The following is a 26526-nucleotide window of genomic DNA, read 5'->3' on the forward strand; positions in this document are numbered from 1 at the left end:
CTAATAGCGAGAGCAGCCTATATCATAGAGGGTTTTGCTCAGAGGTCCTACGATTCATACCTTACAGAAGCAATCTAACCCCTTTGGCAATCATACCAACACAACTTCTTGATGATGACATCTACTTCTTCGCCCTACAACTATCCAAAACACTGGCTTGGACAGCCTCGGCCTGTGCGAGTTGTAGTAGTTGGTGCTGGAATCTCTGGTATTGCGGCTGTCAAGCTCTTTAAAGAGATCCTGGGAGACCTACCAGTGTCCTTAACGTTGTATGAGAAAAACAGCGATGTAGGAGGCACCTGGCTTGAGAATAGATATCCGGGGTACGGCGAACATCTACGGTTTTGCGCGCAGAAGCTGACATCCCGTCACAGGTGCTCCTGTGATATCCCGGCGCATAGCTACACGTATTCTTGGGAAGGCAACCCAAACTGGTCCGGCATGTACGTCGAAGCTGAGGAGATCTTCAAATTCTATAAGGGTCGAGCGCAGGCATATGGTGTGTTCGAATACCTGAAGGTGGGACATCAACTGCATGAGGCTGTCTGGAACGATGAGAAAGGAAAGTGGATCCTGAGTGTCGAAGATCTTGCCACGAAACAGGTGATCGTGGACGAAGCTGACGTTCTCATCAACGCAGGAGGATTTCTGAAGTCGATCTTCCAGTCCCTGTTCCGATTTCGTATGAGCTAAATGCGCACAGTAAATGGAAATGGCCAGAGATCACAGATTTGGAAAGCTTCCAGGGAACTTTGCTTCATTCCGCCATCTGGAACAACTCAGTCAATTTCAAAGACAAAACAGTGGCTGTTATAGGCTCAGGATCATCTGCCATACAGATTGTCCCAAAGATACAGAAAGGTAAAGCTGACAATTGGCCCCAGGTTCTCGTCGCTGATAGAGGTTATAGACGTCAAACACCTCTATTCTGTCAACAGATCGCCCACTTGGATCACTCCAAAATTCGCGTCTGAACACGCCCCTGACAATCCAGAGATGAGGTACACAGACCAGCAAAGACAGTCATGGGCCGAAAGTGCAGAGGAATTTCTTAGTGTTCGAAAGGCAATCGAAAGTACCGTGCTTAAGGGCTTTGAGCTGAACTACAAGAACTCTGATCTACAGGCGGAAGTCTTCCAGGCTTGTTCCTTCGACATGAATGCTGTTCTTTCAAAAAAAGCAGGCTTATCAGAGTTGTTGATCCCAAAGTTTGAAGTCGGCTGCAGAAGGTGGGTAGTATGAAAATGATGACAAACGCTATTCTGATCATGGTTTAGGCTCACTCCAGGCGTTGGCTATCTGGAATCGTTAGTCGAAGACAACGTTACTGTCATCGGGGAAAGCATTGAGAGGGTCTCCACTGACAGCATTGTAACCAAGAGTGGCGCCGAGTTCAAGGTCGATATTATTATCTGTGCGACAGGATTTGACACAAGCTATCGTCCATCCTTCAATCTCCGCGGTAAATACGGAAAAGACCTGAAAGATGTATGGGCTGATAAGCCTCGATCCTACTTGTCTCTCGCTGTGTCGGGATTTCCGAATTATTTTGGTATGGCTTGTTACACCATGATAGGCTTCTATAATTACTAATTGTTTGTCGCAGTTGCCGGAGGGCCCAATTTTCCTATCGCTAACGGCTCCGTCATCAACTCTCTGGAAGCAACGTTAAAGTACGCCTTTCACGCAGTTCGCAAGATTCAGAAACAAAACATCAAATGCCTCGATCCCAGCCCTGCCGCCGTCGAAGATTTCCAGCAGTACAAGGATGCTTTCATGAATGACATGGTGTGGACCTCAAATTGCCGATCCTGGTAAGTCTAGCTCTACCCTTATGCCCCTCCAACCAAGCCAAAGAAAATTTCAGACACTCTGATAGTGTTTATAGAGAAAGCACTAACATCTCGCTTAGGTATAAGAATGGTAAGGTAGATGGCGAAGTTTGGGGCCCATGGCCGGGATCTGCGCTGCATTATATTCAGCTATTAGACGAACCGCGCTGGGAAGATTTTACAATCGAGTACCGGCACTCTAACCGGTTCAATTTCCTCGGGAATGGAAGGACGAAGCCAGAGATGACAGGGGGCGATTTGACTTACCTCCTAACTGAGCCTACCAGAAATGTTTGAGATGTATGCATTACTCAACCTAACAGGAGCCTTGAATGCAATATTGAATACATCTATTGTACCACAAATCATCATAGTAATGTTCAAGTCCTGAACCAGGTCGGCAGAATGGAAGGGACGCATCAAATTGTAGGGGGTACACACAGGAACAACATCTTCAGGCTGGGAGAGTTCCAAAACAGTCTGCCTATTTCGTTTGGGATGTCATACGCCAGATGATCAAGTAAAATCTGATATTGATCCTAGGGGCAGAACACTCTATGTTGGAGTCAGGAAGCAGCGTCTGATTCTCGCGTGTTATGACAGATACTGCAATCCGAAACAATAAGAGCAAAGCAGTAACAGTATTAAAAGAGCCAAGATTAAGGCGTGTACATGCTCTAGGCGAATCTTATTGCTCAATGTTGTTGTAGTGCCCTAATGACAGTCTCTATCTGACTAACTGTAGTACTTCCTCTAATTGACCAACAGGTGAAGTAGATGTCACTGTTTTGCCGTTTTGAGGTTTTTCAAGATCAGAGCTCATCTTGTCAAGCATGAGTGAGGCAACCCTGTAGTACTCTGGAGCGTGTCGAAACCAACCATCCATTCTCAGGTCGTCATTGGGGAAAATGACTGAGTAGGATTCAAGTCGATTGGTTGACACCGTGAGCCGCCTTTCCCAAGCCGTATTCCATCTCTTCAGGCTGCCGCGCAATACCGAGATCGTGGACGGCGAGACACAAAGAGACATTTTTTGACATAAGATTGCTGCTTGGATGGCTGGAATGAGTGAGGATTAGCGTTATGCGACGAACAGGAAGCTTCAAGGTTGAACTGACCAACCACCAGTGTTATGAGACCTAAAAATGATATACCAGCCATGTCTTGAAGCTTGATGGGGTTTTCCTTTTCGGAGCATAGTAGCTCTACGAGGTTACGAACCGACTCGTTCCGAATGGACGATTGCCCCAGCGTTTCAAGTGTCATCAAAACTTCATCACCCGTAGAAGCCTTGAAACAAGATTCGGGAGAAGGGAGAGTCATTTGCAGCTCAGCAAGCTTTGTTCGAGGTGGTATGCCGTGGAATAGTGCATATTGATGATCGAACAGGAATATTAAAGTATGAGTTCTGAACCTGTAAGCATGTTGGGTATCATTGAACAAGGCAACACTTACCGAATGAGTTCCTCAGTAAGTATATATCGAGGCCAGTCAATGTACCTCTGATCCATATTGATATCACGGTTGTGTGTTGCTAGATCAAACCCAATATCCCTTGCAGCCTAGAAAGTTTATGAGCAAGCTGTTAATCGTTTCACCAATCTGGAACGTACAGCAACGACAGCTGGAAACTTCTCATGTTTTATTCTTTCCTTGCTTTCTTTGAGCCCTTCCCAATGCTGCACCGTGCAAACGAGAAGCGCACTTTGTAGCAACCTTAACTTGGCGCGAAGCAAGGCTGCAGGATCTTGCCCATATAACTGTTCAAGCGTACTCCACAGGCTCAATTGCTGGAATATGTTCCATTCCGTGATATCTAGCCATTTCCTGGCATTTGATACGTCTTCCGGGTTGTCAGACATACAGCACCCTATCAATACCATGACGAGTAGCATGAATATTGGCGTGTCCTTTATATCGAGACTCGCCTTGTGGATAATGGGACAATGAGGGGTCCATCGGTCCCAGAAGAGCCCAAGGTATCTCTCCAGGTTGAAGGGGTTGAAGAACTCAATATGAGAATGATCCTGTGAATGTTGTGCGTCCATCTTATCAGACGACTGGAACAGCGGATTCTCTTGTATGGTACTCCATATTGACGTGGACTGTGAGAATAAGGTGTGAGAGATCCAGGATGCCATTCGTGCCGTTGGGATGGCGCCAGAGTCACATGAGCCATCGGGAGTTTCTACGTCTACTTCACGCCATGGGCCAATTTGCCAATCGATCAGCGAATCGAACATATTGCTTTCAAGCATGTTTTGGGTATGCTCGCTCGGACTAGTGTAGTTAAAGACACGGTGGAGACCGTGGCACGTTGTCAGCTGGATGATGAAGCCAATCTGATCCTGTTGGATTGGTGACCTGTTGTGCACGTTTTCGCTGCGTTCACCGTATTGGATGTGCAGTCGATGATCATTGTGTTCGGTTGACAGGGCAGCTGGAGAATTGCAAAGTGCAATTGGACTAAACCGAAAATTCCAAGTTTCAACGTCCAAGGGGTTGGAGTTTCTGTTCCAAGTAGTGTTAATACTGGATGCTCGTTCGTACGAGCAAAAAGAGGTTTTTGCAACGCAGTTGCTGCAAGGAACACCTTGATCACAGCCTTGTTTATTGGCAGCGCAGCGGTCACATGCGTGCCTTTTCCTGCCCGGTGGTAACTGTGCCAGCGTAGCTTCTCCGAAAATCTTTCCCAATGCGCAACTTTTCCAGTGCTTGCGTAGAGCATCGCTAACACTAAAATTAATTTGGCACATCCTGATCGGCGTTGTGTCGACTCACCTGCGTTTGAAGCGCGATGCGCAGAAATCGCATTTCCATGCTTTATGAGGAGTGTCTAATCAAATTCAGCCAAGTCTGAATAAGCCATGAAGCTTGGTTTGCTGTCCTACGAGTATCGTAATGTCGCTGGAGGTGGCTCTTGCGTGAGAAAGACAATGAGCAGATAGGACACGTATGATCTGTTGCTCGATCCATCCTGTAATTGAAAACAGGATGTGGAAAGGCTGGACTAAATGGATTGCGCTGTTGATATGACTGACTGTTTCTCTGAAATGCGCCAGAAGCCCAGCTTCTTGAACACGGGCGGATCTCACGGAACCTGTCTCCCTGTTCCGTGAACTTCCGCTAGAGTCTCTGTCGGGCAAGCTTTCGACAAAGTAGCACAGGTAATTGGATGACAACAACTTTAGCATTCACTGTACCCTTGCCTAGTATTAGGCCTACTAGATGGTGGGGAAAGCCTAGTGCGGGGTAATGCATAACGCTAGCTACTGGAAAGTGGTGTCGGCACTGACGGATAGCTGTTGCTTCACGTGACCGTTTCAGTTAGAAAGACCGACCGGTCCGAGCCGATTGGTCCCGGCAAGCCCTGTTGCATTCCTTTTCGCCCCTTACTAACTTTCGCCCAAAGAAACGAGTAAATACGGTATGCCATTCCATGTCAAGTAAACTAATTTTCGAGAAGGGAGCAACGCTTTTTAGTCAATATTTTGGCGGTCGTATCGTTCAAGATATTGAGCTACCACATTTCTCGAATTCTCCACGTTGCAATCTGCTTGAATTTCCAAAACAATTACTATGGTATCCGGCGAAAGTAGAGTCCCATGGCCAGTGCACGACAGGGGGGCTGCCTCGGGCCTGCAAAATGGCTGTAGCATCTAATTACCGTCTAATCCTGTGTATTTTGTACCAAAAACTGTGAGCCCCTAATAACTCCTGCATCTGCCATCTCCTTCACACCACCCACTAGATGTCGCCGCCATCAACACCCCGCCATCGATACCTCTCCCGTGACGAGCGCCTCAAGGTGCAGACTCTCTCTAATGCTGGGCATAGCCAAGCCTGGATTCAGCGCCATCTTGGCTTCACAAAGAGACAAGTTGCTACTGCAATTTATAGCGATCAGGTCACTCCCACAAGACGTTCAGGCCGCCCACCTAAGCTCTCTAATAATTAGATTAATGAGCTCATCCACTTTGTTCGTCAATCCTGAGCCACCCGACAGATAAGCTATCTAGCCCTTGCCTTAGTCTTTGAGCACTAGGGAGCAAGTGAATACTTAGTGCGCTATACTCTACGTAGTAGAGGTTACACACGCTGTATAGCCCTAGCAAAGCCTCCACTTACTAAAGATAATAAGAGGATTCGCCTTGAGTAGGCTGAGCAGCATGTCAATTAGACTATAGATGAGTGGTGGACCATACTATAGAGTAATGAGACCTAGGTAACTGGGGGGAGGCATAGGAAGAGGTGGGTAACAAGGATAGTGGGAGAGGAGCTAGATGATACTTGTCTAGTTAATAAGGTGCGTAAGAAGGCTGGGTAGATGTTCTAGGGTTGCTTTTTAGGGAATAAGAAGGGGCCACACTTGTTCTAGGAGAAGGAGTGGAAGAGTATTAACAAAGAGAGGTACTGTGAAAGGATAGTCCCTCTTGTGGATGGCTAGATACGTATGAATCCTCACCTAAGATTCATGCAAGACCAGGCTCTAGCCCACGCAGCAGCCCTCACGGCTAAGGAGCTTTCTGAGAGAGGCATTCATCCTATCTTTTGGCCTGCATTCTCCCCTGATCTCAACCCAATTGAGGCTGTGTGGAATCAGATGAAGGACTTTATAGAGAGACTCCATCCTGATCTACCAGGTGGGAAGCAGCGTACTCCTGATCAACTCAGGAGTATTGTACGTGAGGCGTGGGATTCAATTACCCCTGAGTGTCTTCAGAGTCTCATTGAGAGCATGCCAGCACGCTGTCAGGCAGTTATTCACGCTTAAGGTGGTCACACAAAGTACTAAGATTTGTATGTAATAAATGACTGTATTGAGCTTTCCCCACTACATCTCCGGTGGCAAACACCCCTGTCGTGCACTGGCCATGGGACTCTACTTTCGCCGGATACCATAGTAGACTAGAGTACAACACAACATGACCCAATCCCAAGCTATAATCTAGAATATGAGAGGAAGAACAATATGAGAAGGATACTCCTTGCTCGCATGAACAGTGTGATTGCCGACATTCAAATTCTTCAACAATGGCCCAAGGTTTGGCCATTCATGCAGAGGGTGGTCGTGCCCTTTGATCTCCAGACGCATCGATTCTCCGCTCTCGAACACTATTCCTGCCGGCCAAATAGGAATATCGAGCTCGACAACTTCACCACGGGGTACCTTCTCCTCCTTGTCATAAGGTAGCCAGAGCTCAGTTGGTAACTGCCGTTCGCGCTGCTCCTCTGACAGCTTGGGGTCTTGTCCAAGGGCACGCTTGGATGCACGCAAGCGGCCGGACGGGCCGTTGTGTTTGTACAGATTCAAGTCGTCAACATCCTCGAACCTAGTACCATGTGGCTGTTGGTCCAGAGGAACGTTGAGCGTTAAAAGAGCATTGCCATCGCGGTCAAGCTTACGTATGATGACGTATACATCCATGTCATCATTGTCGTTTGTCGACATGAATAGCTTAACTTTAGAGGGCCCGACAAGCTCTGTGTACTTGTCAAAGGTGTAGGTAAATTGTACACCCTGGTCTTCCCACTGATCCGCGATGTAGGAAGCGCTCGTTGCTTGTTCAGGCGTCGAGTATGACAGCGATCTCTTGCCAGCATCGAGATACATCGTATGATATTGGGTACGTGCTGGAGGATAGTCATCCTCGGGACGTTCAACAATAGGAAGTCGGTCCCCGAAACGCAATAGAGAAAGCCGAACTTTCGGGGTATTCTCCCAGCCATTTTCTTTGTTCAGCAGGTAACGGTCAAGAAAACGCTGGAGGTCGTCATTGTTTTCAGGTTTGTAAAGGTCGTGCCATTCCTGAGTTCCGTGAATGCGGAGCCTGTCATGTCAGCTATCCAAAGAGATATTGTATGCTAACGCAAAGGCACTTACCATTTGTCTTTCGATGAAGCATACTTCCAACCTCTGAATGACCCTTCTGTATGGAGCCCCGTAGAGTAGCTCATACACGCATACATCGGAACGTCAATCTTAGTAATATCCGGGTTCTTGTCTTCCCAGTACGCATTCATATGCGGATAGGCTTCGATCATACTAGCAACGTCCTCGTAGAATCCATGCCCTAACAAAGATGATCATTTAGTAACACTTTCCTCCGACTGGAAAGAATTGGGTTGAAATACCTTGCGTTAGACTTGCCAGCATACCCCAAAATAGAGGGTTCGGAATCCCTCCGCGACAGAGTGTTTGACGATAAAAGTCGCCTGCACCCTCCCAGGGTGCAATGGCCTTCAAATGAGGGGGCTTTTCGGCAGCAATGAACCTATTGATTGGTCAGGTCTTCCTGCAACCTGAAAACGGTACCGTCACCATACCACTGCATGATTCCTAGCCACGAGTTTCCAACAGTTGCAACGTTCTCGTTGCACCATGGCTGTTTGGCCGTCCATTCGATGAGATCATACCCATCGTGAGCCTCCTATGTTCGAAGTCAGCTATGACTATTACCTCAAGACATTGAATGGCGACTCACTTGAGAGCCAAATTGGTGCATGTCGCCTTCAGAATTGAAAGTGCCTCTCGCGTCAGCTTGTATGACAGCGTATCCACGGGGACACCAGTCTGCCGGGTCTGGCGCTTCGAACTTCTCCAATCCACTGGTCTTGGTTGCAGGAACGCCAATATAGGCGTACTCTTTTGTTTGCGTGAGCCCAGTGCCTGTCTTTCCATAAGGGCTCCAAGGAACCAAAGCAGGCAGTCGTTCATGTTCTTGCGAGGCAGGTCGAAAGATGTCCGCGCGCAAGATAGTCCCATCTCGCATTTCTACCGCAACATCCTTATCCCAAATGATGGCTTCACGTAAGGGAAGACGCGAGAAACCTTGTCGCCAACCTTTTGGGAGAATAACCCGTTTATTCGGCTCATACTCGGTCCAGACGTTCGCAAAGGTGCGCCTCGCGGGCAAGAAAGGAACCGCGAATCCTTCGATATTACGGGTAGTCATTTTGAGATTGAGAGGTCAGAGACGCTATGGGTTGGTAGGGGAGGTAGTATTGTAAATGATGTAAACTGATGATGTTCGGAACAGGCTGGAGTTCAAAATTCAACTACGAATATGATGCTTCTTATAGTGAATGACTGTGATCCCAATGAAGCAGTTGTCTTCGCCAAGCCACAACTGTAGTCGCATCATGAGTAGCGTGCCTATGGTCAGAATCCACATTTCGATGTACCTGGATGTTCCTGTGAAACTGAGAAGAGAAAGGACCAGACCGATATAGAGTGGTTCCGAAAGTGATCTAGGCATAGACTAACCTCTTTGGGGTAATAATATCGCCAAGCCCAATGCAAGTCATGAGTTATTACCCGATAACTCATGACGTGCATTGAAGCGGACTATCCCGAAGCTAGGTAACTTCGGGATAGTCCATCAGATGACCTTGGCGAAAAAACATACCGCAACGGTCAATCGACACACCGCACCTTCTCGAAGCTCCGGATATGAGAACAAAGAGATGGAGTGTGTGCCAGAACTGCAGGGCCAAGAAGCTCGCAGTGAGTCGACCTTACCTTAAAGCATAGTCTGGAGGCTAGTCTGCTAACAATAATTCGAAGTGCGACGGATTACAACCAGCATGCTCACAATGCGCTTTGAGGAACAAGCCCTGCAGTGGATATAAACAAAACTACGTATTCATGCCTGGGAACGCTTCGAATACCAGGCTGAAAGGGAAATCGACACAAAGAAAGGGGATCACATCTGCCAGAGCCGCATCAGCGCCCAGCACGTCTACATCTGATGCCAGAGGTTCGTGTCACAACATTCTGTCTTCTGCAATGCATTTGATCACCCCTGATGGTCTAGACACATCTAATCCGTCAGCATTCTCTCATACTCTGGAAGACGATATAAGGTTTATTGTGCGGCAATACGTACCCATTAGTGGAGATGTCTCTCCCAAAGCCATGGTTTCTCAAGCGCAGAACGAAATCTGCGGAGCTTGGGTGGATGTTCTTCCAGTCGTGGCCATGACCAGAGGAAGTGAACAACCCTTGACCTCTGCAATCGGGACCTTAGCCCTCGTACTTCGATATTACGTTCTAAAGGAGCATGTGCGCCATTCCGAAATTCTTGACATGTACTGCCGTGCACTTGAGAATTTGGGTAAGGCGCTGGCCGACGCTCAAGGTATTTTCCACATCGAGCACTGTATTGCAATGATGTGTCTAGCGGATGCTGATGTACGTTCTAATCTACAAGTCGTAGCATACGTTAAAGCTGACGTTGCAATGCAAAGGTTGCGGCTCCAACCTTGAAATCTGGTTGGATGATGCATGTCAAAGCTGTTGGCGACATGATGGAGCGCTTGGGGCCCACCCCCTTTGCTGATGATCCAATGCATACAATGTTTATCGGTTTTAGGCCTTTGCTCGTAAGTCGTATCCCCTTGACACATACAAGGGCTGTATTGATCGTTGTTGGAACGACTTTAGCTGTGGAGCTCAATGCTGAACCGGCGCGGGGCGTTCCTCATGCGAAAAGAGTGGACGACAAGACCATTCGAAGGCCAGCCTGTATCCATGATGCAGCGACTACTGAACCTAGCTTGTGAGCTGCCCGCACTTCTAGAGAGGTTTGATGAAACGATTGACTCTCTGGAACATGACCTTGGGAAGATCGAACATCTTTGGGGCGAATTTTGCGCCCTGCTCTTGAAAGTACAAGAATGGGAACAGAATGTCACATCAGAAACACCACAGCCACTGGTATGGTCGAAGTGTGACCCCAACATCTGGCCGTCATCAAATAGTAGCGCTCTTTGGTTCCCCAATCTGATGGTAGCGAATAGTCTGACGCATTGCTGGGGCTTCGAAATCGTCATGAGGACACATCTCAGCACTCTGCACCAACTCATCTATAAAACCAGGCAATACCACCCGCAAATTCACAAGGGCATGAATGCAGAAGCCTTCGAAGAGGCTTCGATCCTGATCCTAGCAGAGAAAATCTGCGACAGCACTCCCTATTTGTTGCAGACAAAGTTCAAGTTTCATGGTTTGTGGTCCGCGCACTTCACTCTTCCTACAGCATTGAGAGTGTTAAGGCAAAAGCAGGAGGATGACGGCAGTCCAAACGAACGGTGTCGGCGGATAGAGAGCCTACTAGCTGATAGGGAAATTTACTTCCCAGACATTCAGCAATGAAGCCTCACTGTTACCAACTCCAGGTTCCAACAATTTGAATAACTCTAATGCATCTCTTATCGAAAATAAAGAGGCTGCCAGAGGAAAGCATAAAAGGCGCTATTGTTTTTATAGATTGTTATGGTGGCAAGAGGTATTGCAGTGGTGTTACGAACAGGTTGAGATACTTGAAATTGTATCATATACGATAACGTACCCCACGGGCGAGCGGATCAACGGGCGAGCGAATCACTTTTGCCAAGCCCCCACCAAAGTATCCTCTACATACCAATGCCTCAACAACAACCTAATCTTAACGCGTTAAAGGAAGCTCAAATACAGCTTGCGCTTCAAGCTCTTAAACAAGACGCGAAACTCTCACAGCGACGCGCTGCAGCTATCTACAACGTTCCTCAAGCTACACTAAGCCATCGACTTACTGGACGACCTTCACGAGGCGATACTATGCCCAACTCACGAGGGCTGGATGATCTAGAGGAGCAGGTGATTGTTAATCACATACTTGAGCTGGACGAGCGAGGATTTGGCCCTCGGCTGGCAGATGTGGCTGCAATGGCCAATTCTCTGCGCGCAGAGCGCAATCTGGGCCCTATTGGCACAAACTGGCCCAGTACGTTTGTAAAGCGTCAACCAGAGCTCAAAGTGAAGTTTAATCGCAGGTATGACTACAAGCGAGCCCTCTGCGAGGATTCTGGGGTTGTGCAGGGCTGGTTTTCCCTGGTGCGAAACACAAAAGCCAAGTATGGTATCCTAGATGACGACACGTACAACTTTGACGAGACAGGCTTCATGATGGGCCAGATCTCCCAGGGAGCAGTTGTTACAGCTTCAGAGAGACGAGGAAGGCCAAAGGCAGTCCAGCCAGGCAACCGGGAGTGGACAACGGTCATACAGGGTATCAATGCCAAAGGATGGGCCATTCCACCCTTTGTTATCTTCAAGGCGCGCCACCACCTCTCCGGCTGGTACAAGGAGGAAGACCTGCCCCAGGATTGGGTTATTGCAGTCTCCGGTAACGGCTGGACTACTAATGAGCTTGGTTTTGAGTGGTTGAAGCACTTTGACGCGCATACAAAGGAGCGTACTGCTGGTACCCACCGACTGCTGGTTATTGACGGCCACGAGAGCCACGAATCGCTCCAATTCCAGAAATACTGCAAGGATAACAAGATTGTTACTCTATGTATGCCTCCGCACTCATCGCACCTTCTGCAGCCACTTGATGTGGGCTGTTTTGCCCCTTTGAAGACAGCGTACGGGCGCCAAGCCGAATTGCTTATGCGCAACCGAATCAGCCACATCACAAAGACTGAGTTCCTGCCATGCTTTAAAGCAGCCTATAATGCGGTGTTTACCTCTAGCAATATCCAAGGAGGGTTTCGAGGTGCTGGATTGGTCCCCTTTGACCCAGAACGGGTCATATCAGCCCTTAATGTGAAGCTTCGGACTCCATCACCACCACTCCCCACCAACAACGTACCCTGGCAGTCGCAAACCCCCAGCAACACCCTGGAATTTGGGTCGCAATCAACTCTAATTCGAGAGAAGTATAAGAGGCAGCAGGGCAGCTCACCAAATTCTGTTCTAAGCGCGCTTGAGCACTACGCAAAGGGGGGAGCAATCTTATCCCACAAGCTGGTTTTAGCTCAACAGGAAATCAAGGAGCTTCGAGCGGCTAACGAGGCCGCCATGCGACGAAAATCACATAAAAGAAAGCGAGTTCAGAAGGAAGGGACCCTAATAGTTGAAGATGGGCAGCGGCTGGCAGCTCTAAAGGAGTTTGGGGCGCGTGGTGATGGGAAGAGGGCGAAGAAGCAGGTGCGCACTCAAGAGGGCGAGCCAACCCAACGGCGCTGTGGAAGGTGCAATCAGACAGGACACAACGCGCGAACGTGCAAGATTGATGTAGAAGAGGTCTCTGAATGATATTCCAGCCTGTACTGTACCGTGCAGGACCAAAGTGTGGTGTTTTGGGCCATGATGGGTCAAGTTTTGGTGGGGGCTTGGCAAAAGTGATTCGCTCGCCCGTTGATCCGCTCGCCCGTGGGGTACGTTAGCCGAATTTGATATGCATAATCAGCTGCTTTCATCTGAAGAATCTCCTGTGCAAACCTGTGCCGCACAAGGCATCAGCCTTACTCAAGAGTGGGAGATCTGCATTCAGCGAGGGCAGCCCGAATCGGTCAAGCGCACTCTCGTATACTCGTTCACGAAACGCCACGCTTTAGCGTGCGTGGCTAGCTTCATGGAGCGGCCGATCCGCGGCGGATGAAGCGATAGGTCCAATAATACAGACTCTCAGTCATCGTGGCGGTTTTCCCATACTTGTGCTCGCGTCTGGTTGCTGCTTTGCGATGCTTGCATCTGGTGAGAGCGGGGTTGAGAAGCACGGCTGGAATGGCCGATGCGACCGATACAACTACGAAGACGATCGTTTTTTATGAGGCATCACACCAAGTAGACTTGCCCTGCGGTGCACGCTGTAACAACAGCACAACGTTAATATTAACTGAATTGTCAACATAATAAGATAGAGAATTACTTTTGCTAAATACCTGTACTTACAAAAAGAATTTATCTTGTTGCAATAAGCAATCAGAATTAGGAAGGGTTTTGGTGTTCCTGCTAGTGATGCCTCATAAAAAACGATCGTCTTCATAGATTCCAGACAGCCCTCGTCCTAAAAGGGATAAATAGAGATGCAATTTGGCTTCACTACGCTTGCAATTGATCCCACCGATGCTCATGAAGGGAGGCAGATTGGTGGCGTTAAGGTGGTACGTGTTCATGGAAACAAAAATTTAGTTGGTCTCGGCAGCCAACGGACCGTCTACTGTAAAAAAGTACTGTTCATCACTGTCTTACTTACCATTTGCTTACAGGATCAGCGTTTACGCTCACAGCCTGCCGATCTCATCTTAGTGTTGTATTTCCCATATTTATATCGTCATTTCCACGGGCTCTCACCTCTCTTTGTTGATAATTTTTTTTGCCACAGCACTATTGATCGACGCACTCCGAAGTCAGCGAGCAATAGAACAATGTCGAATCAATATTCCTTTCCCCATGCCTCCCTCATCCTCCCAACCCTGACCACCCTCCTAGGCCTGACTGGTCTTGCAACGGGCGTAAACTCTCTCCTCTCATCAAAACCAATTGATGCCATCCGTCCGTTTGGCTTACAGGCGCCAAGTGCCACACACCCTAGCACCAACAACGACCCCCTGACAACGGCGCTTGTGCACGCTTATGGGATCCGAAACCTTGGAGGTGCGTTGGGAACACTTGGACTCACCGCATTCTGGCAGATGCAGGTTAAGGGCAGTGTTGCAGAGAGTGTAGCAAGGCGTTCACTGGGATTGAGCATGCTATTGGGTACGGTGGTTGGATTGGGGGATGCGCTACTTGTCAGTCGATTTGGTGAGGAAGTTGGTAGTAAGGTTGGAGTAGAGGCAAAGAAGGCAGGTTTTGGACACGGAGCAGCCGCGTTGATCATCGCTGCTGTGGGCTCGACGCTGTTGTGGTTCTAGATGTGATCTCAGATACTACGAGGAAAGGAAATGGCCATGGTGATTGGACTAAGAAGGCCATGAAGAGACATGGTGACCACATCTGAGCTCAGGGTATGGAACATGTCCTCCTGACTTATGTTGTCTTATAGATGTTACTCTGCTAATTCCAAGACTTCTGCATAGCCTTTCTATAGTACGGAAGAGGGTGTAACGTCGAGTCAGTTACAATCGCACATCCAACTCATCTTGCCTGCCTGCCGAATCTGTGTATTGACATTGCATCCTTGTAGGCAGAAAGATGATAAAGGACGAAGCTGAGCCAGTAAGAGCAAAACCAAGCAATGAAAGAGCCCGTGTAGCAGTTTCGTAGCAATCCACTCGGCCTGTCGGGTGCTCACTAGGCGTCGCAGCTGCGAGCACATCGAATCGACCCTGAATGTTGACACTGAGCGCTTCGCATTGTTGCCATCTGCCATATTCCGACGCGGAGAGATAGCTTCTTTGCACCGAACGGAGACTCCCGTGCAACTATTCCTGATGACAGCTCTACCAAGTTCCACCGATATTCGAGACAGGAACTTTCGCATTCTAGGCCACACAAAATGCCCCAGCACTACATGTACACAGTCTTTTCCGCAGGCTTTGTAACTTCTTCTAGCCTGTCATCAAGCCGGAGGACGGATAGCGCGTTACCGTCGGCGCAGACACAATCAGGCATGACCATTTCGCTAGGACTGATATTGGAAAACCTAGTAAGACGCTGTGCAGGATCTCGCACGCGAAACAGCATGCTTTCTCCAGACGCTTATCCTGGAAACTAGGTTTCTAAGCCGTAGCATTGTAGAATCGTTAGAAAGCGAAGAATGCAATGAACACCATGAAGACAACTCGGTTTGTAGGGGAAGCTGTTGGCCAACACTAGTTGAGTATATGTAGTGTACAGACGTATCAACATTCTTGTATTTAGACCGTGAATTTCTCCTTGTTCTCTACTGCTGCATCTTCCGCAATCTTTGTAACCTTTGCTTGTCCTAGCTCCTCAAAGATATCAAATCCCCATCGCGATTGTTGGTTGAACCTCTTGTGACGCTCCAGTCCACTAAGCTTCTCGTATGCATCACGGGGCAATTCCTGCACTTGCAAATTACTCTGAATCCTGTGTGGTGTCACGCTCTTGGGAAGGACTACATGTCCATGCTGGATCCCCCAACTTGCGAGCAGTTGCCCACCATCAAGACCCAACTGCTTGCCGACTTCGCCTACGAGCAAATCATCGACAGTGCGTGGTTCGCCGGTCTGATTGTTCCCCAGTGGGGAGTACGCTTCGATGAGGATGTTCTTGCTCTTGCAGTAGTCGAACAAGGACGGTTGCTGTAAGTATGGATGTACTTCAATCTGATTGACAGCGGGTACGACGCTGGTTTTGGACAGTAGGTCATCAAGGCGGTTTATCGTGAAATTGGAGACACCGATAGCGCGAACCTTGCCAGTGTCAAGGAGATTCTCCATGGCTCTGTATGTATCAGCCGGGTCGATGTTGACAAGGTCAAAAACGCCGTTCTCGCGAAGAGGAAACCATTTGCCAGTCTTTCCATTGAATGCCCTTCTCTCGGTTAGCATGCGACACCTGATGATTGAATAACGATTCCTTACACAGGCCAGTGCATCAAGAATAGGTCGAGATAATCTACTCCAAGATCCTCCAGGCTCTTGTCAAGAGCTGCTTTAACATTCTCTGGGGCGTGCTTTGTGTTCCAGAGCTTTCCCGTAATGAAAATATCTTCCCGCGGAACACCGCTTGCGCGAATGCCTTCACCGACCTCGACCTCGTTTCTGTAGATGGCTGCGCAATCGATGTGACGATAACCAGCTTTTAGTGCTGTCTCAACAGCGCGCTCAACCTCGCCAGGCTTGGCCTGCCATGTTCCAAATCCAACAGCAGGGATCTTAGCTCCTGTGTTTAGAGTAAAGTGTGTAGGAAGTGGCATGATGCTTTTCAGGTCGTACTGTAAGCAGTATTGCGCACGAAAAGTGGCTTCAAGTAGAAGTCTGACAAGCGTGCTTCAAGGGGGGCAAACAGGGTAGTACAACATCTTTGGGGGAGCGTACGACGGTAATTTGTATGTCTCAAAAGCTCAGAACTGCTGATGTGTAAACTCGGACAACGATAGGAATCCGTACATTGTAGGTTCTTTGCCGGAAGTGCGACCGGAAAATCATGGCACGCCAAGGCTTTTCGTGCGGGGCGCAGGGGACTTAGGTAGCTTGACCCCACCTTCCAAGAGTTTGAGCAAGGAACTTCCACAATATTGGAACCCACAACCTGATATTGCATCAAGCTGGGAGTGGGGATTTCAGCAAGCATTGCTGCGGGTGGTTTGACACTCATCTCAAAGTTGCCCTTCTGGGTAACCTAAAGTTCAGCTCTTGCGCGACTCGCCGGGACAATTGGACCCTGTGGCGGATGACCTCGGAAAAGGAGAACGTTTACATACGGATTTCCTTTTGACTGGTTGAGTCGCAAGGTTGATCATCGACACCTCCACGCGACCCCTCGACACGATGGCCAACAAAGAGCAAGCAACGCATCGACGGACGGACTCGCAACCACCTCAACCGGGGCATGGAAACGTTATCCCGGCCCCGGGTAATGTTTTACCGCAGAAACGCGCGCTTGAGGGCGTCCATCATCGACAGAAGACAAAAGTGACCCGAGCCTGTGACACTTGCAAAGCAAAAAAGGCAAAGTGTTCCGGCGAGCAGCCATGTAGGACATGTGACCGCCGGGGAGTGGACTGTCGATATGATGCAGTCTATGCGCGAGGGAAAGCCCCAGTCCCACGTCGTGTGAGGCAGGATGTCGTGAATAGCAATGTCAATGCTCCGCACTCAATGCCTATCCAGTCTACACGATCCACCTTGACGCCCACAGTCGTCGATGCTGTTGAAGAAGATAATCGCCGAGCTGTGTTTGCGAGCGACAACGGAAATGGCGATGATAACCACGAACGTGAGCCTGATTCAAATAATCTAAACGTGTTGGCGACCATGGCGACGCAGAACCAGGGGCCGATCGCAGAAGCCCCCTCGAGAGGATCGCCAGGCCTCGAAGTGGCGGGCCAGTATTCAGATACCACCTCTGGTCTCTCTTTCCTACACCGAGCATGGCGTCGAATCTCCAACGGAGAGAGCAGTCAGGTCATGGGTGGGCAGTTGGGTTCTGTTGACGATAACCAATTGCTAGCTCGTGCTGGGGACAAGCCATTTCAGCGTCCAGGCTATGTTCAGATACCACCCTTGGACCGAGGTCGCGAGCTTCTTGGACTCTATTTCGACGTCTGTATTGCGACGTATCGGTTACTGCACCGACCCACGGTTGAGCTGTGGTTTGACACAGTATCGAACAACTTCACATCAAGTCAACCTCTCTTCACAGGTCTTGGCCATGCGAAGACATCAATCGTATTGTCTGTTCTGGCTGTCGCATGTATCCACGAAGAAAGGGCCCGAGGGGAGAGTAGCCTATCGCCAGCTACCGGAATCGGCGTGGCTTCACAGAGTGATGAGATCTTTTGCGAGGCTCTGCGCTTGACAGAAACCGAGACTGGGTTCCCAAAGCTTGAGTCAGCTCAATGTCGACTCATTCAGGTGCTATACCTGTTGATGTCGTCGAGATTTAATCAGGCATGGTACACCTTTGGTCATGCTTTGCAGGTGCTGTCAGCTCTGGGCTTGCACAGACGTGAGGATCGGAAGCGTCCGTCGCCGGCTCACTGGAGAGACTACATCGAAGAACAATGTAAAAAGCGGACTTTTTGGGTTGCATATACACTGGATAAATACCTTGCGGTCATATTCGGACGTCCGCGACATTACCACGACGACGATATCGACCAAGACTTCCCGGATGCAGTCAACGATGAGGACATGACTTCTACAGGACCACGCGAGAGCGACAACGATTGTCATATTGAATCTCTCATAGCGCACGCAAAGCTTGCGCAGATAGCTGAACGCATCTCCCGAGAGGTCTATTCCATCAGATCGGTAGCCGATGAAGAGCGACTAGCGGCGGCTCACCGCCTTGGAGCTGAGTTACGGCAGTGGAAGGCATCACTTCCCCCATTCCTGGGTGCCATAAACCCAAGTAGCCTCATCCCGAGCTTTCGAAGGCAAGCAATGGCTCTACGAATGTCTTACTCGCATGCCGTGATGCTTGCGCATCGCCCTTTCCTTTTGAAGAATACTCATCGCCACAGTGAAGATCTGAGACGACTTGCGAGAGATAGCATTACTGAGTGCATCAAAGCTGCTCAGTCAGTACTGGAGGCAGTTGACCGAATGGCTCGAGAGGGGCGCTTGTTCCACGCCTTCTGGTGGACGCATTACGTGTGCTTTTGCGCTCTGGTAGTCGTGTACGTCTGGGCAATCCAAGAAAGTAACAACGATCCTACTGTTGCAGAGCGTCGCAAGATTCTCAACCAAGCTGAGAAATGTCTGAACCATCTTGCTCAAGCTACTGCTACCAATTCGCCATCTCGGAGTTACAGTATTATCTTGCAGGAACTACGCACGGAAGCCAAAAGGAAGACTGCCAGAGCGCTGCAGGAGCCGACGCAGATTGCAAATGCGATGGCAAACATTGCAGACTCAACCGATGCGTTGCATGCGCGACTGAACTTGCCAGATGGAGAGGCAATACATGATTCGACTGTCGCTCAACTGTGGCAGCCGCTGTTCGGTAGTCCCATTGACAGTTCGGACCCGGGCCTGCAGAATTTCTTGGATGACTGGCAGACCACTGACTGGCTTGATCTTGACTCCTCGGCGTTTGCTTCTCTACCAAACTACACCGAGCCGTGGTTGAATTGGATGAGTGGCGCCTAAGAGCTGATCATCGGTTATTACCTGACCGGGCTTTGAAAAAGGGTGATCTGTACCTAGAATTTCAACAAATGCTCGGATTGGCCGACAGTTGAGGTCACGGTGCTTGACAAATAGGTTGAACAATCTCTCACATTGTCACCCTATGTCAGGCAATAGCTTCGTTGGCAGTGAAACTTCTGTTGATGGCTACAGCATTTTGCGCGGCCTACTTACGCGCAAGACGGCTTCTTCCAATCCAACAACACAACACGAAACTTTCCATAGGTGCGAACGGTCAAGCTCGCCAAGATAATACAACCGGAGGCGAGACTACGTGATACCTGGTCACGGTTTACTCATCCAGTTTTCGTGATTGAGACCTACGTGGTGATGCCCGGAGTGAAGGTGAATGGCTCCTGTCGCCTCAGGATCCTCAGTCTATTACACATAGTCAATGCAACTAGCGCGGTACTCTATTCATCTAATATTACCTATTTCAAAATATATATCAACCCTGACTGACACAAGGCCCTTCAAACAAAAGCACCTGTACAAACAGACAGATCCCCCGGATAGCCTGAGCTCTATCACCAGTCACGTCTCCACATCCGCAAGGGTCAGGGTTACTCTTTTATTTCTGTATTGCAGAATACTCCGCAGAACGGCTGGGGTACTAGATTAAGAAAGGCAAAGCTTCCTGCGTCAGAGCGCGCTGCAAACTATGTAGCAAATCTCTTCGAGGGAACGCTGACAAATGCGGTATTCTTGGAGGTGATTGCGGCCTTGGCGCAATTGTCAGAGAATTTCGCATAAGAGCAGCCTCAGACGTTTGGATTGTTTAGCACCGATAGCTTTCACTATTATGGCTACTGCCATGCTGTCTCTCGAGGCAGAAAACTCACCTGCGCTGACATGAGCTTCACTAAGCTCAAGACGGCACAGCAGTCCCAGCTGATACCTGGCCAGTATAGCCAGTCATGAATTCATTCGGGACATTGTGTTAAATTAAAACTTTCTCTGGATTTGACATGGACATGCCGAGGCGTGCTCAGCCAGCGGGTGGTCAAGTCTACGTGCCACAGCAGTTGGAAATACGGCTCTTGTGGACACCATATACCAGGGACAGATATATGCGTGCCGTGTACGATCTGTACTTGAGGTCTAACATCGTGGAAATCACACAAGAATTACGTGATAGAGCTAGCGACGAGAACATAACGGCCCAGGGGCCGCGAGCAAATGACACGAGCGACTAAAAATTGCGTATAGTAAGCTCAATTTGAACATCAAGTACCAAATGCCCTCCTGGCTAACAACACGACCCGTTTGCATCGTTGATGCCAATGCTAAAACCCAAACTGACGTCTCTTGTCCAAGGTTCAAAGGGTGTACTTGAATAGAGGTGACTTATCACCCATCTTCAGGAGTTCCCTGTCAGTGTATCTGGCCCTGATCTCGTCCTCATCAAGCTTGCCCTTCTTCGAATTGCCCCACTTGTATGAAGCTTCCAACAGGAAGGCAACGATGAAACCAGAGGCGCCGAAAGCAAGCGATAGGCCAAAACCTGTGTTGTACACAGGCTTCTCTGACTCAAGGTACATATAACTGCCAACGACCCCTCCAACATTCCCGACACAAATATTAAAGGCCACTCCAATAGCCCGACGAGAGCTAGGAGCCAAGTTGTTGGCCGCCCAAGAGCTTCCAGCAGGCTGAACAGGGTATATGCCAATGCAGGTAAGAATGATGGCAAAGAAAGATGGGCCGAGATTGGCTCGAAGATTACCCTGGAAACTAATGATGATTGAGTAACCGATGGCGATCAACGATAGAGGAATCGCGACGAAGGGCAAGCGCCAGTAGAACTTGTCAGAAAGACGAGCGAATACAATGGAGCTGATAGCACCGCAAACGTATGGTGGAACAGTCATGAGCTGGGCATTGGTGTTGTTGAAGCCCATACCCTTGGTGATTGTTGGAAGGGTGAACTTCGTTCCGTATGAGCAGGCCGAGATGCAAAGCAGGATATACGCTTGCATGTACAGTCTCCAGTTGGTGAGAACCATCTTCAGATCATGCCAGCAGATCTTCTCTTCCTTTTCATTGGCAAAGCTGCCGCCATCTTTGATGAACTTTTGGAGCTCAAGAAACCGGATCTCATCGGGCTCAAGCCACCTACCGCTCAAGGCTGGAGAGTCAATGAGGAGAAAAAAGCAGGAAACACCAAGAATGACAGTGACAATACCCTCAAGAAGAAAAATCCAGCGCCATCCCTCGTAGCCGCCAACACCATCCATTTTGGCGATGGCGGCTGCAAGAAGACCACTGAAGGCGCCAGAGAGCGCCGAAGCACAGTAAAAGTATGATATGCGGGTTGCAAGATCTTTAGGCATGTACCAATAAGAGCAAAGATACACAGCTCCGGGAAAGAAACCAGCCCTAGAATCATGTCAGCTAGGATGTAGGTGGCTTGGGTATAAGAGAACCTACTCAAAGACACCAAGAAGGATACGAGTAGCCAAGAGACCGGAAAAGTCCTTGACAACACCCATACAAGTCATGATGATACCCCATGCGACGATGAGGATGCCAAGGTAGACAGATGGGCGCTTGAACTTCTTGAGAAGCATATTGCTGGGCACCTCGAGCAGAATGTAGGGCACGAAGAAGACAGAGAGAACGACGTTCCACTGGATGTTGCTCAGGCCAAGATCTGTAACCATGCCTTCAATCTTTGCATTCTTTGATCGATCAGATTAGCCTTACATGGTCTTATGGTGGGATCAAACTTACACCGATATTCGCTCTGTCGATGTGGGAAATGAGGTAGAGAACAGCCAACATGGGCACTAAGCGAACATCAACCTTGTGGATGACATTCTTTCTCTTCTCCTCAGGGTAATTGATGTAGAAATCTGCATCTTCTGGATGGAGACCAAGAACCTGGAAGTTTTCGATCTGGACAATCTGGTGTGGTTTTGTATCGTCGAGGGATGTCGACTTTTCGTCAACATACGAAATCTCGTTCTTGTCGATTGCGGCCATGGTGCCTAACAAAGAATTTCAAGAGAAGTGAGAAGCCACAAAGCCAGTCGCAGAGGGATGGCAGACTTTGCGAAACTCGTGAAGTTGCGCGTGATGACCGAGTCCTCTATGCGACTGTAAGCAGCGGTCTTATAGAGACTGGTCGATGCGCGTGTCATCGACAGACCGGGGTAGTGAGTTCGACATTGCGGAGAACCCATGCGTTCGGTCCATCCCCAGCTGCCGTGGTATGGGGATGTGGAGGTGGCCGATACCTTTGAGGATGCGCTAGCCTCGGCCTGACTCAACGGCATCTGGGAGATTGCAGATCTGGCCGGCTTGGCGCTCCGGATTTCGCGGATTTCGCGGTGATTCGCTGTAGGACAGAGTCCTCGGCTGACATTCTACCAATTGAAATATATTCCGTGAATTTCATGCCGGCTTTAGTGTGGGCTAACCTCACCCCACATTTTGCCTTGACCTTGCCATCAATTTCCCGGTTTGAATTTACGACAACGACTCTCATACTAAAGAGACGGCGTCTCATCAATTATGGCTTGTTCATCGAGCTCAGTTGTCAATCGTTCGCTGTCTGCTGTCTGTTCTTGCAGTCTACTTCAATCATGGCACCTGCACAGATAGCGCTTTCTACCCTTCATTCATCCACGGCGTCAAAAGCCATCACAAGTACTGTCGAACGCATCGACAGGGTTGACGATGCATCAATTCAGACTATCGATGCCCTGATACGGCACCGGGCTCGTACATATCCTCATGCCACGATCGTTGCATACCCACGGTCGGGTGTCGACTTTGTTGATTACTCGATGCAGCAACTCGATGTTTTTGCATACCGGGCCGCAAGACACTATCAGACTTTTATACCCACAAGAACGAGCTCAGATATCAAGCCTACCACTGTAGCGCTGCTAGGGCCTAGCAATTTCGAATATGCGATTACTATGCTCGCTCTCACTAAGCTTGGTCACACAGTTCTCTTCTTGTCCACAAGGATATCGCAACAGGCCATCGAATCCCTAATCGAGACTACTGGTGCAAAATACCTTTTGGCAGATGCACGATTCTTGCAGACTGCTGCTGATGTCCAGGCGAACATGCCATCTGTCTATGTTGAAGAGATCGCTAAGCAGTCTATCTTTGACTTCTCGATTGAGGTGCACGCCGATACTCGACTTGATTATCAGCTCGATCACAATGTCGAAGCATTCAACAATGTATATATCATCCACTCAAGTGGTAAGTGCCATCTCCGAATTGGATTGGCCAACCTATTAACAGTTGTAGGTTCCACGGGACTACCAAAGCCGATTTATCAGCCTCAAAAAAGCTGCATCGCGAACTACGATATCCATATGGATATGAAAGCTTTCATAACACTGCCATTGTACCACAACCACGGTATCTGCAACTTCTTCCGTGCCATTTCTTCGGGCAAGTCTATTCACATTTACAACGCGGATTTGCCGCTCACACAACAATATTTGACTTCGATTCTGCGCGAACACAGATTCGAGATATTTTATGGTGTCCCGTACGCTTTGAAGTTACTTGCGGAGACCGATGAAGGCATTTCACTTTTGAGACAGCTCAAAATCGTCATGTACGGTGGCAGCGCTTGTCCAGACACGCTGGGCAACCTTCTCGTCGACAATGGTGTTAAACTCGTCGGACACTATGGAGCGTGAGTTCTTGAGCTTGCAAGCGGAATTCATCACTGACTTGCACAAACAGCACTGAGGTTGGCCAGCTTATGACGTCTTTCCGACCTGATGGCGACAAAGCCTGGAACTATGTTCGCGAATCTCCCAAGCTTCAGCCTTTCCTCAAGTGGATCCCCCAAGGCCCGAACCTCTTCGAATGCACCGTGTTGCCGGGATGGCCATCCAAGGTAGCTTCCAACCGACCTGATGGTAGCTATGCAACGAAGGATTTGTTTGAGCCCCATCCAAACATCGAGAAGGCTTGGAAATACGTTGCACGTCTTGATGATACTATCGTTTTGGTGAACGGCGAAAAGTTCAATCCCGTCATGATGGAAGGCACCATCCGCTCGCACAAAGCGATCACAGAGACAGTTGTGTTTGGCGCTGCACGTCCATACCTTGGAATGCTTGTTGTTCCCAGTCCCGCTACAAAGAATTTGTCAAATGACGATATCATCAATCACATCTGGCCCGTGATTGAAGAGGCAAACCGCACCGCCGAAGCGTATGCCAGGATCACTCGTCATATGATTTATGTTCTGCCACACGATTGCCAGTTTCCGCGAACAGACAAGGGAAGCATTATCAGGCAAGCTTTCTACAAACAGTTTGCTCCAGAGATCGAGAGCGCATATGACTTGGCAGCAACCGCTCAAGGTGATCTAAAAGACTTGGAGATCCCTGAGCTAGAGGCTTTCATTCGCTCCACTGTTGCGAAGTCGCTTCCGCAAGCAGAGGAGATCGAACGAACTGCTGATTTCTTCTCGCTCGGATTGGACTCGTTGCAATCCATTTTGATTCGCACAGACATACTCAAAACTGTCAACATCAGCAACAACAAGCTTGGCCAGAACGTCGTTTTCGAACACCCTTCTATCGCCTCTTTGAGTGCCTATCTACACAGCCTTCGAACTGGAACTACAGAAAAGCAGATTGCTGTTGAAGAGACTATGCAAGACCTTCTTGCGAAGTACAGCGATTTCAGCTGGGTTCACAAGCAGAGCGTGGTTCTTACAGGCACTACTGGTTCACTCGGAGCCCATGTGCTTGCTCAATTGGTCAGCCGTAATGATATTGAAGCTGTGCACTGTCTCGTTCGCGCAAAAGACCACCAGGATGCAGCCCGGCGTATTACAGAGTCGCTTCTTCAGCGCAAAATCTACCTGCCTCTAGAGGCACGTGCAAAGATAAACGCTTTGCCCTCTGACTTCTCTGATACTCATCTTGGCCTACCTTTTGCGACATACAATGCAATTGCCCAGAAAGTAAGTCACGTCATTCACTGCGCCTGGGCTGTCAATTTCAATTGGGGTCTTCAGTCCTTCGAGAAAGACTGCGTCGCAGGTGTGAACCATCTCATCGGCCTTTGCCTTGCCAGCTCTGCACCAGGTGGCAACGCTACCTTTAACTTCTGCTCCTCTGTCAGCACAGTCGCTCGGTGCCCCGACCTGGCAACACCTGAACAAGTTGCAAAGTTCAACTGGGCTCAAGGTATGGGCTATGCGCAAAGCAAATGTGTGGCTGAGAACATTTGCGTCGCTGCGCAAAAGGCAGGTGTCACAGCCAGGGTTCTTCGCGTTGGTCAAATCGTCGCTGACACGATCCACGGCGTCTGGAACAAGGACGAAGCTATTCCCCTTATGATGCAGTCAGCACTTACTATTAGCGCGCTTCCAAAGCTACAAGAATCTCCTAGCTGGACCCCAGTTAACATTGTCGCGCAAGCAGTGGCTGAGATCTCATTAAGCAACGCTGGTACAATCGTTGCGAATGTTACTAACGCCAAGACCTTCTCCTGGACAGACAACTTACTTCCTGCTTTGCGACAGGCAGGATTAAAGTTTGATGAGGTTGAGCCAAAGGAATGGGTTGAGCGTCTACGCAACTCTAGCAGTGATGTAGTCGCCAACCCTACATTCAAGCTTGTGGACTTCTTTGCTTCCAAGTACGACAAGGACACCTTCGGCCCGTCAAGAACTTATGAGACTACCATTGCCCGTCAGTGGTCGTCTGCCCTTGACAATGCTCCAGTGCTGGACGCTTCTTTTGTTAAGACTTTCGTGGATCAATTTATGTTCAGTGCCTGGAAGCAGCCTTCCATTGATACCGTCGAAAAGAGTTGAACTCAAAAGGAGGAGCCGTGATCGACAAGGGTGCCGCCGAACAGGCACTCCGGGCGCATTGGCGATCGCACGAGATGAGAACCGTAGCTGGTCATCGCAACTTACTATACCCTACAAAGTACGCAAAAGCTCTTCATGTCAGTGCAATCGTGGGTCCTTATGGTGCCTTACATATTTGGCTGTCAAAGAGGCTCCAGGGTTGGTTCAAGTAGCTAAAGTCACACCCGGTAGTCATTGTGAGCCGGGAATTCCATCGCGTCCGGCCTTTAGTGCTCTGTGATCTTGTTA

General features: G+C 49.1%; 10 protein-coding genes across 10 annotated transcripts; 6 read left to right on the forward strand and 4 right to left on the reverse strand.

Annotated features, from left to right (window-relative positions):
• Positions 1-114: 114 nt before the first annotated feature.
• On the forward strand, positions 115-2129 carry C7974DRAFT_413507 (uncharacterized protein; the record flags this gene model as incomplete). Its single annotated transcript, XM_046143734.1, has 7 exons — positions 115-323; positions 375-653; positions 704-861; positions 911-1229; positions 1278-1552; positions 1607-1814; positions 1913-2129. The coding sequence occupies 7 exons, from the start codon at positions 115-117 to the stop codon at positions 2127-2129; spliced, it is 1665 nt and encodes a 554-aa protein (XP_045997510.1).
• Positions 2130-2491: 362 nt separating this feature from the next.
• On the reverse strand, positions 2492-4996 carry C7974DRAFT_395147 (uncharacterized protein). The gene is made up of 5 exons (XM_046141953.1): positions 4724-4996; positions 4614-4668; positions 3446-4562; positions 3288-3394; positions 2492-3240 (listed from the first exon to the last, which is right to left on the reverse strand). The coding sequence occupies exons 1-5, from the start codon at positions 4806-4808 to the stop codon at positions 2811-2813; spliced, it is 1794 nt and encodes a 597-aa protein (XP_045997511.1). The 5' UTR covers positions 4809-4996; the 3' UTR covers positions 2492-2810.
• A 574-nt stretch (positions 4997-5570) lies between these two features.
• C7974DRAFT_192700 (uncharacterized protein) lies at positions 5571-6038 on the forward strand. The gene has a single exon (XM_046136618.1). The coding sequence runs from the start codon at positions 5584-5586 to the stop codon at positions 5788-5790; it is 207 nt and encodes a 68-aa protein (XP_045997512.1). The 5' UTR covers positions 5571-5583; the 3' UTR covers positions 5791-6038.
• A 742-nt stretch (positions 6039-6780) lies between these two features.
• Positions 6781-9020, reverse strand: C7974DRAFT_454656 (Alpha/Beta hydrolase protein; the record flags this gene model as incomplete). The annotated part of the gene is made up of 6 exons (XM_046145925.1): positions 8677-9020; positions 8318-8478; positions 8160-8263; positions 7992-8107; positions 7717-7906; positions 6781-7663 (listed from the first exon to the last, which is right to left on the reverse strand). Exons 1-6 carry the CDS (start codon positions 8786-8788, stop codon positions 6781-6783), a joined length of 1566 nt encoding a protein of 521 aa, XP_045997513.1. The 5' UTR covers positions 8789-9020.
• Positions 9021-9212: 192 nt separating this feature from the next.
• Positions 9213-11324, forward strand: C7974DRAFT_192707 (uncharacterized protein). Its single transcript, XM_046136619.1, has 4 exons — positions 9213-9339; positions 9400-10026; positions 10083-10217; positions 10279-11324. The coding sequence occupies exons 1-4, from the start codon at positions 9286-9288 to the stop codon at positions 10987-10989; spliced, it is 1527 nt and encodes a 508-aa protein (XP_045997514.1). The 5' UTR covers positions 9213-9285; the 3' UTR covers positions 10990-11324.
• Positions 11325-13743: 2419 nt separating this feature from the next.
• On the forward strand, positions 13744-14731 carry C7974DRAFT_395165 (uncharacterized protein). The gene has a single exon (XM_046141954.1). The coding sequence runs from the start codon at positions 14031-14033 to the stop codon at positions 14517-14519; it is 489 nt and encodes a 162-aa protein (XP_045997515.1). The 5' UTR covers positions 13744-14030; the 3' UTR covers positions 14520-14731.
• Positions 14732-15398: 667 nt separating this feature from the next.
• Positions 15399-16806, reverse strand: C7974DRAFT_424729 (GCY protein). The gene is made up of 2 exons (XM_046144443.1): positions 16155-16806; positions 15399-16104 (listed from the first exon to the last, which is right to left on the reverse strand). Exons 1-2 carry the CDS (start codon positions 16487-16489, stop codon positions 15465-15467), a joined length of 975 nt encoding a protein of 324 aa, XP_045997516.1. The 5' UTR covers positions 16490-16806; the 3' UTR covers positions 15399-15464.
• A 12-nt stretch (positions 16807-16818) lies between these two features.
• On the forward strand, positions 16819-19389 carry C7974DRAFT_336483 (fungal-specific transcription factor domain-containing protein; the record flags this gene model as incomplete). Its single annotated transcript, XM_046139192.1, has 1 exon — positions 16819-19389. Exon 1 carries the CDS (start codon positions 17064-17066, stop codon positions 19386-19388), a length of 2325 nt encoding a protein of 774 aa, XP_045997517.1. The 5' UTR covers positions 16819-17063.
• Positions 19390-20657: 1268 nt separating this feature from the next.
• C7974DRAFT_359733 (MFS transporter) lies at positions 20658-22633 on the reverse strand. The gene is made up of 3 exons (XM_046139673.1): positions 22161-22633; positions 21858-22108; positions 20658-21806 (listed from the first exon to the last, which is right to left on the reverse strand). Exons 1-3 carry the CDS (start codon positions 22410-22412, stop codon positions 20747-20749), a joined length of 1563 nt encoding a protein of 520 aa, XP_045997518.1. The 5' UTR covers positions 22413-22633; the 3' UTR covers positions 20658-20746.
• Positions 22634-22897: 264 nt separating this feature from the next.
• C7974DRAFT_359737 (uncharacterized protein) lies at positions 22898-26519 on the forward strand. The gene is made up of 3 exons (XM_046139674.1): positions 22898-23648; positions 23697-24093; positions 24144-26519. Exons 1-3 carry the CDS (start codon positions 23015-23017, stop codon positions 26236-26238), a joined length of 3126 nt encoding a protein of 1041 aa, XP_045997519.1. The 5' UTR covers positions 22898-23014; the 3' UTR covers positions 26239-26519.
• Positions 26520-26526: the final 7 nt, after the last annotated feature.

The sequence above is a fragment of the Boeremia exigua genome, assembly GCF_020726555.1.
Source record: "Boeremia exigua strain MPI-SDFR-AT-0100 chromosome Unknown C7974scaffold_6, whole genome shotgun sequence".
NCBI classification, from domain to species: domain Eukaryota; kingdom Fungi; phylum Ascomycota; class Dothideomycetes; order Pleosporales; family Didymellaceae; genus Boeremia; species Boeremia exigua.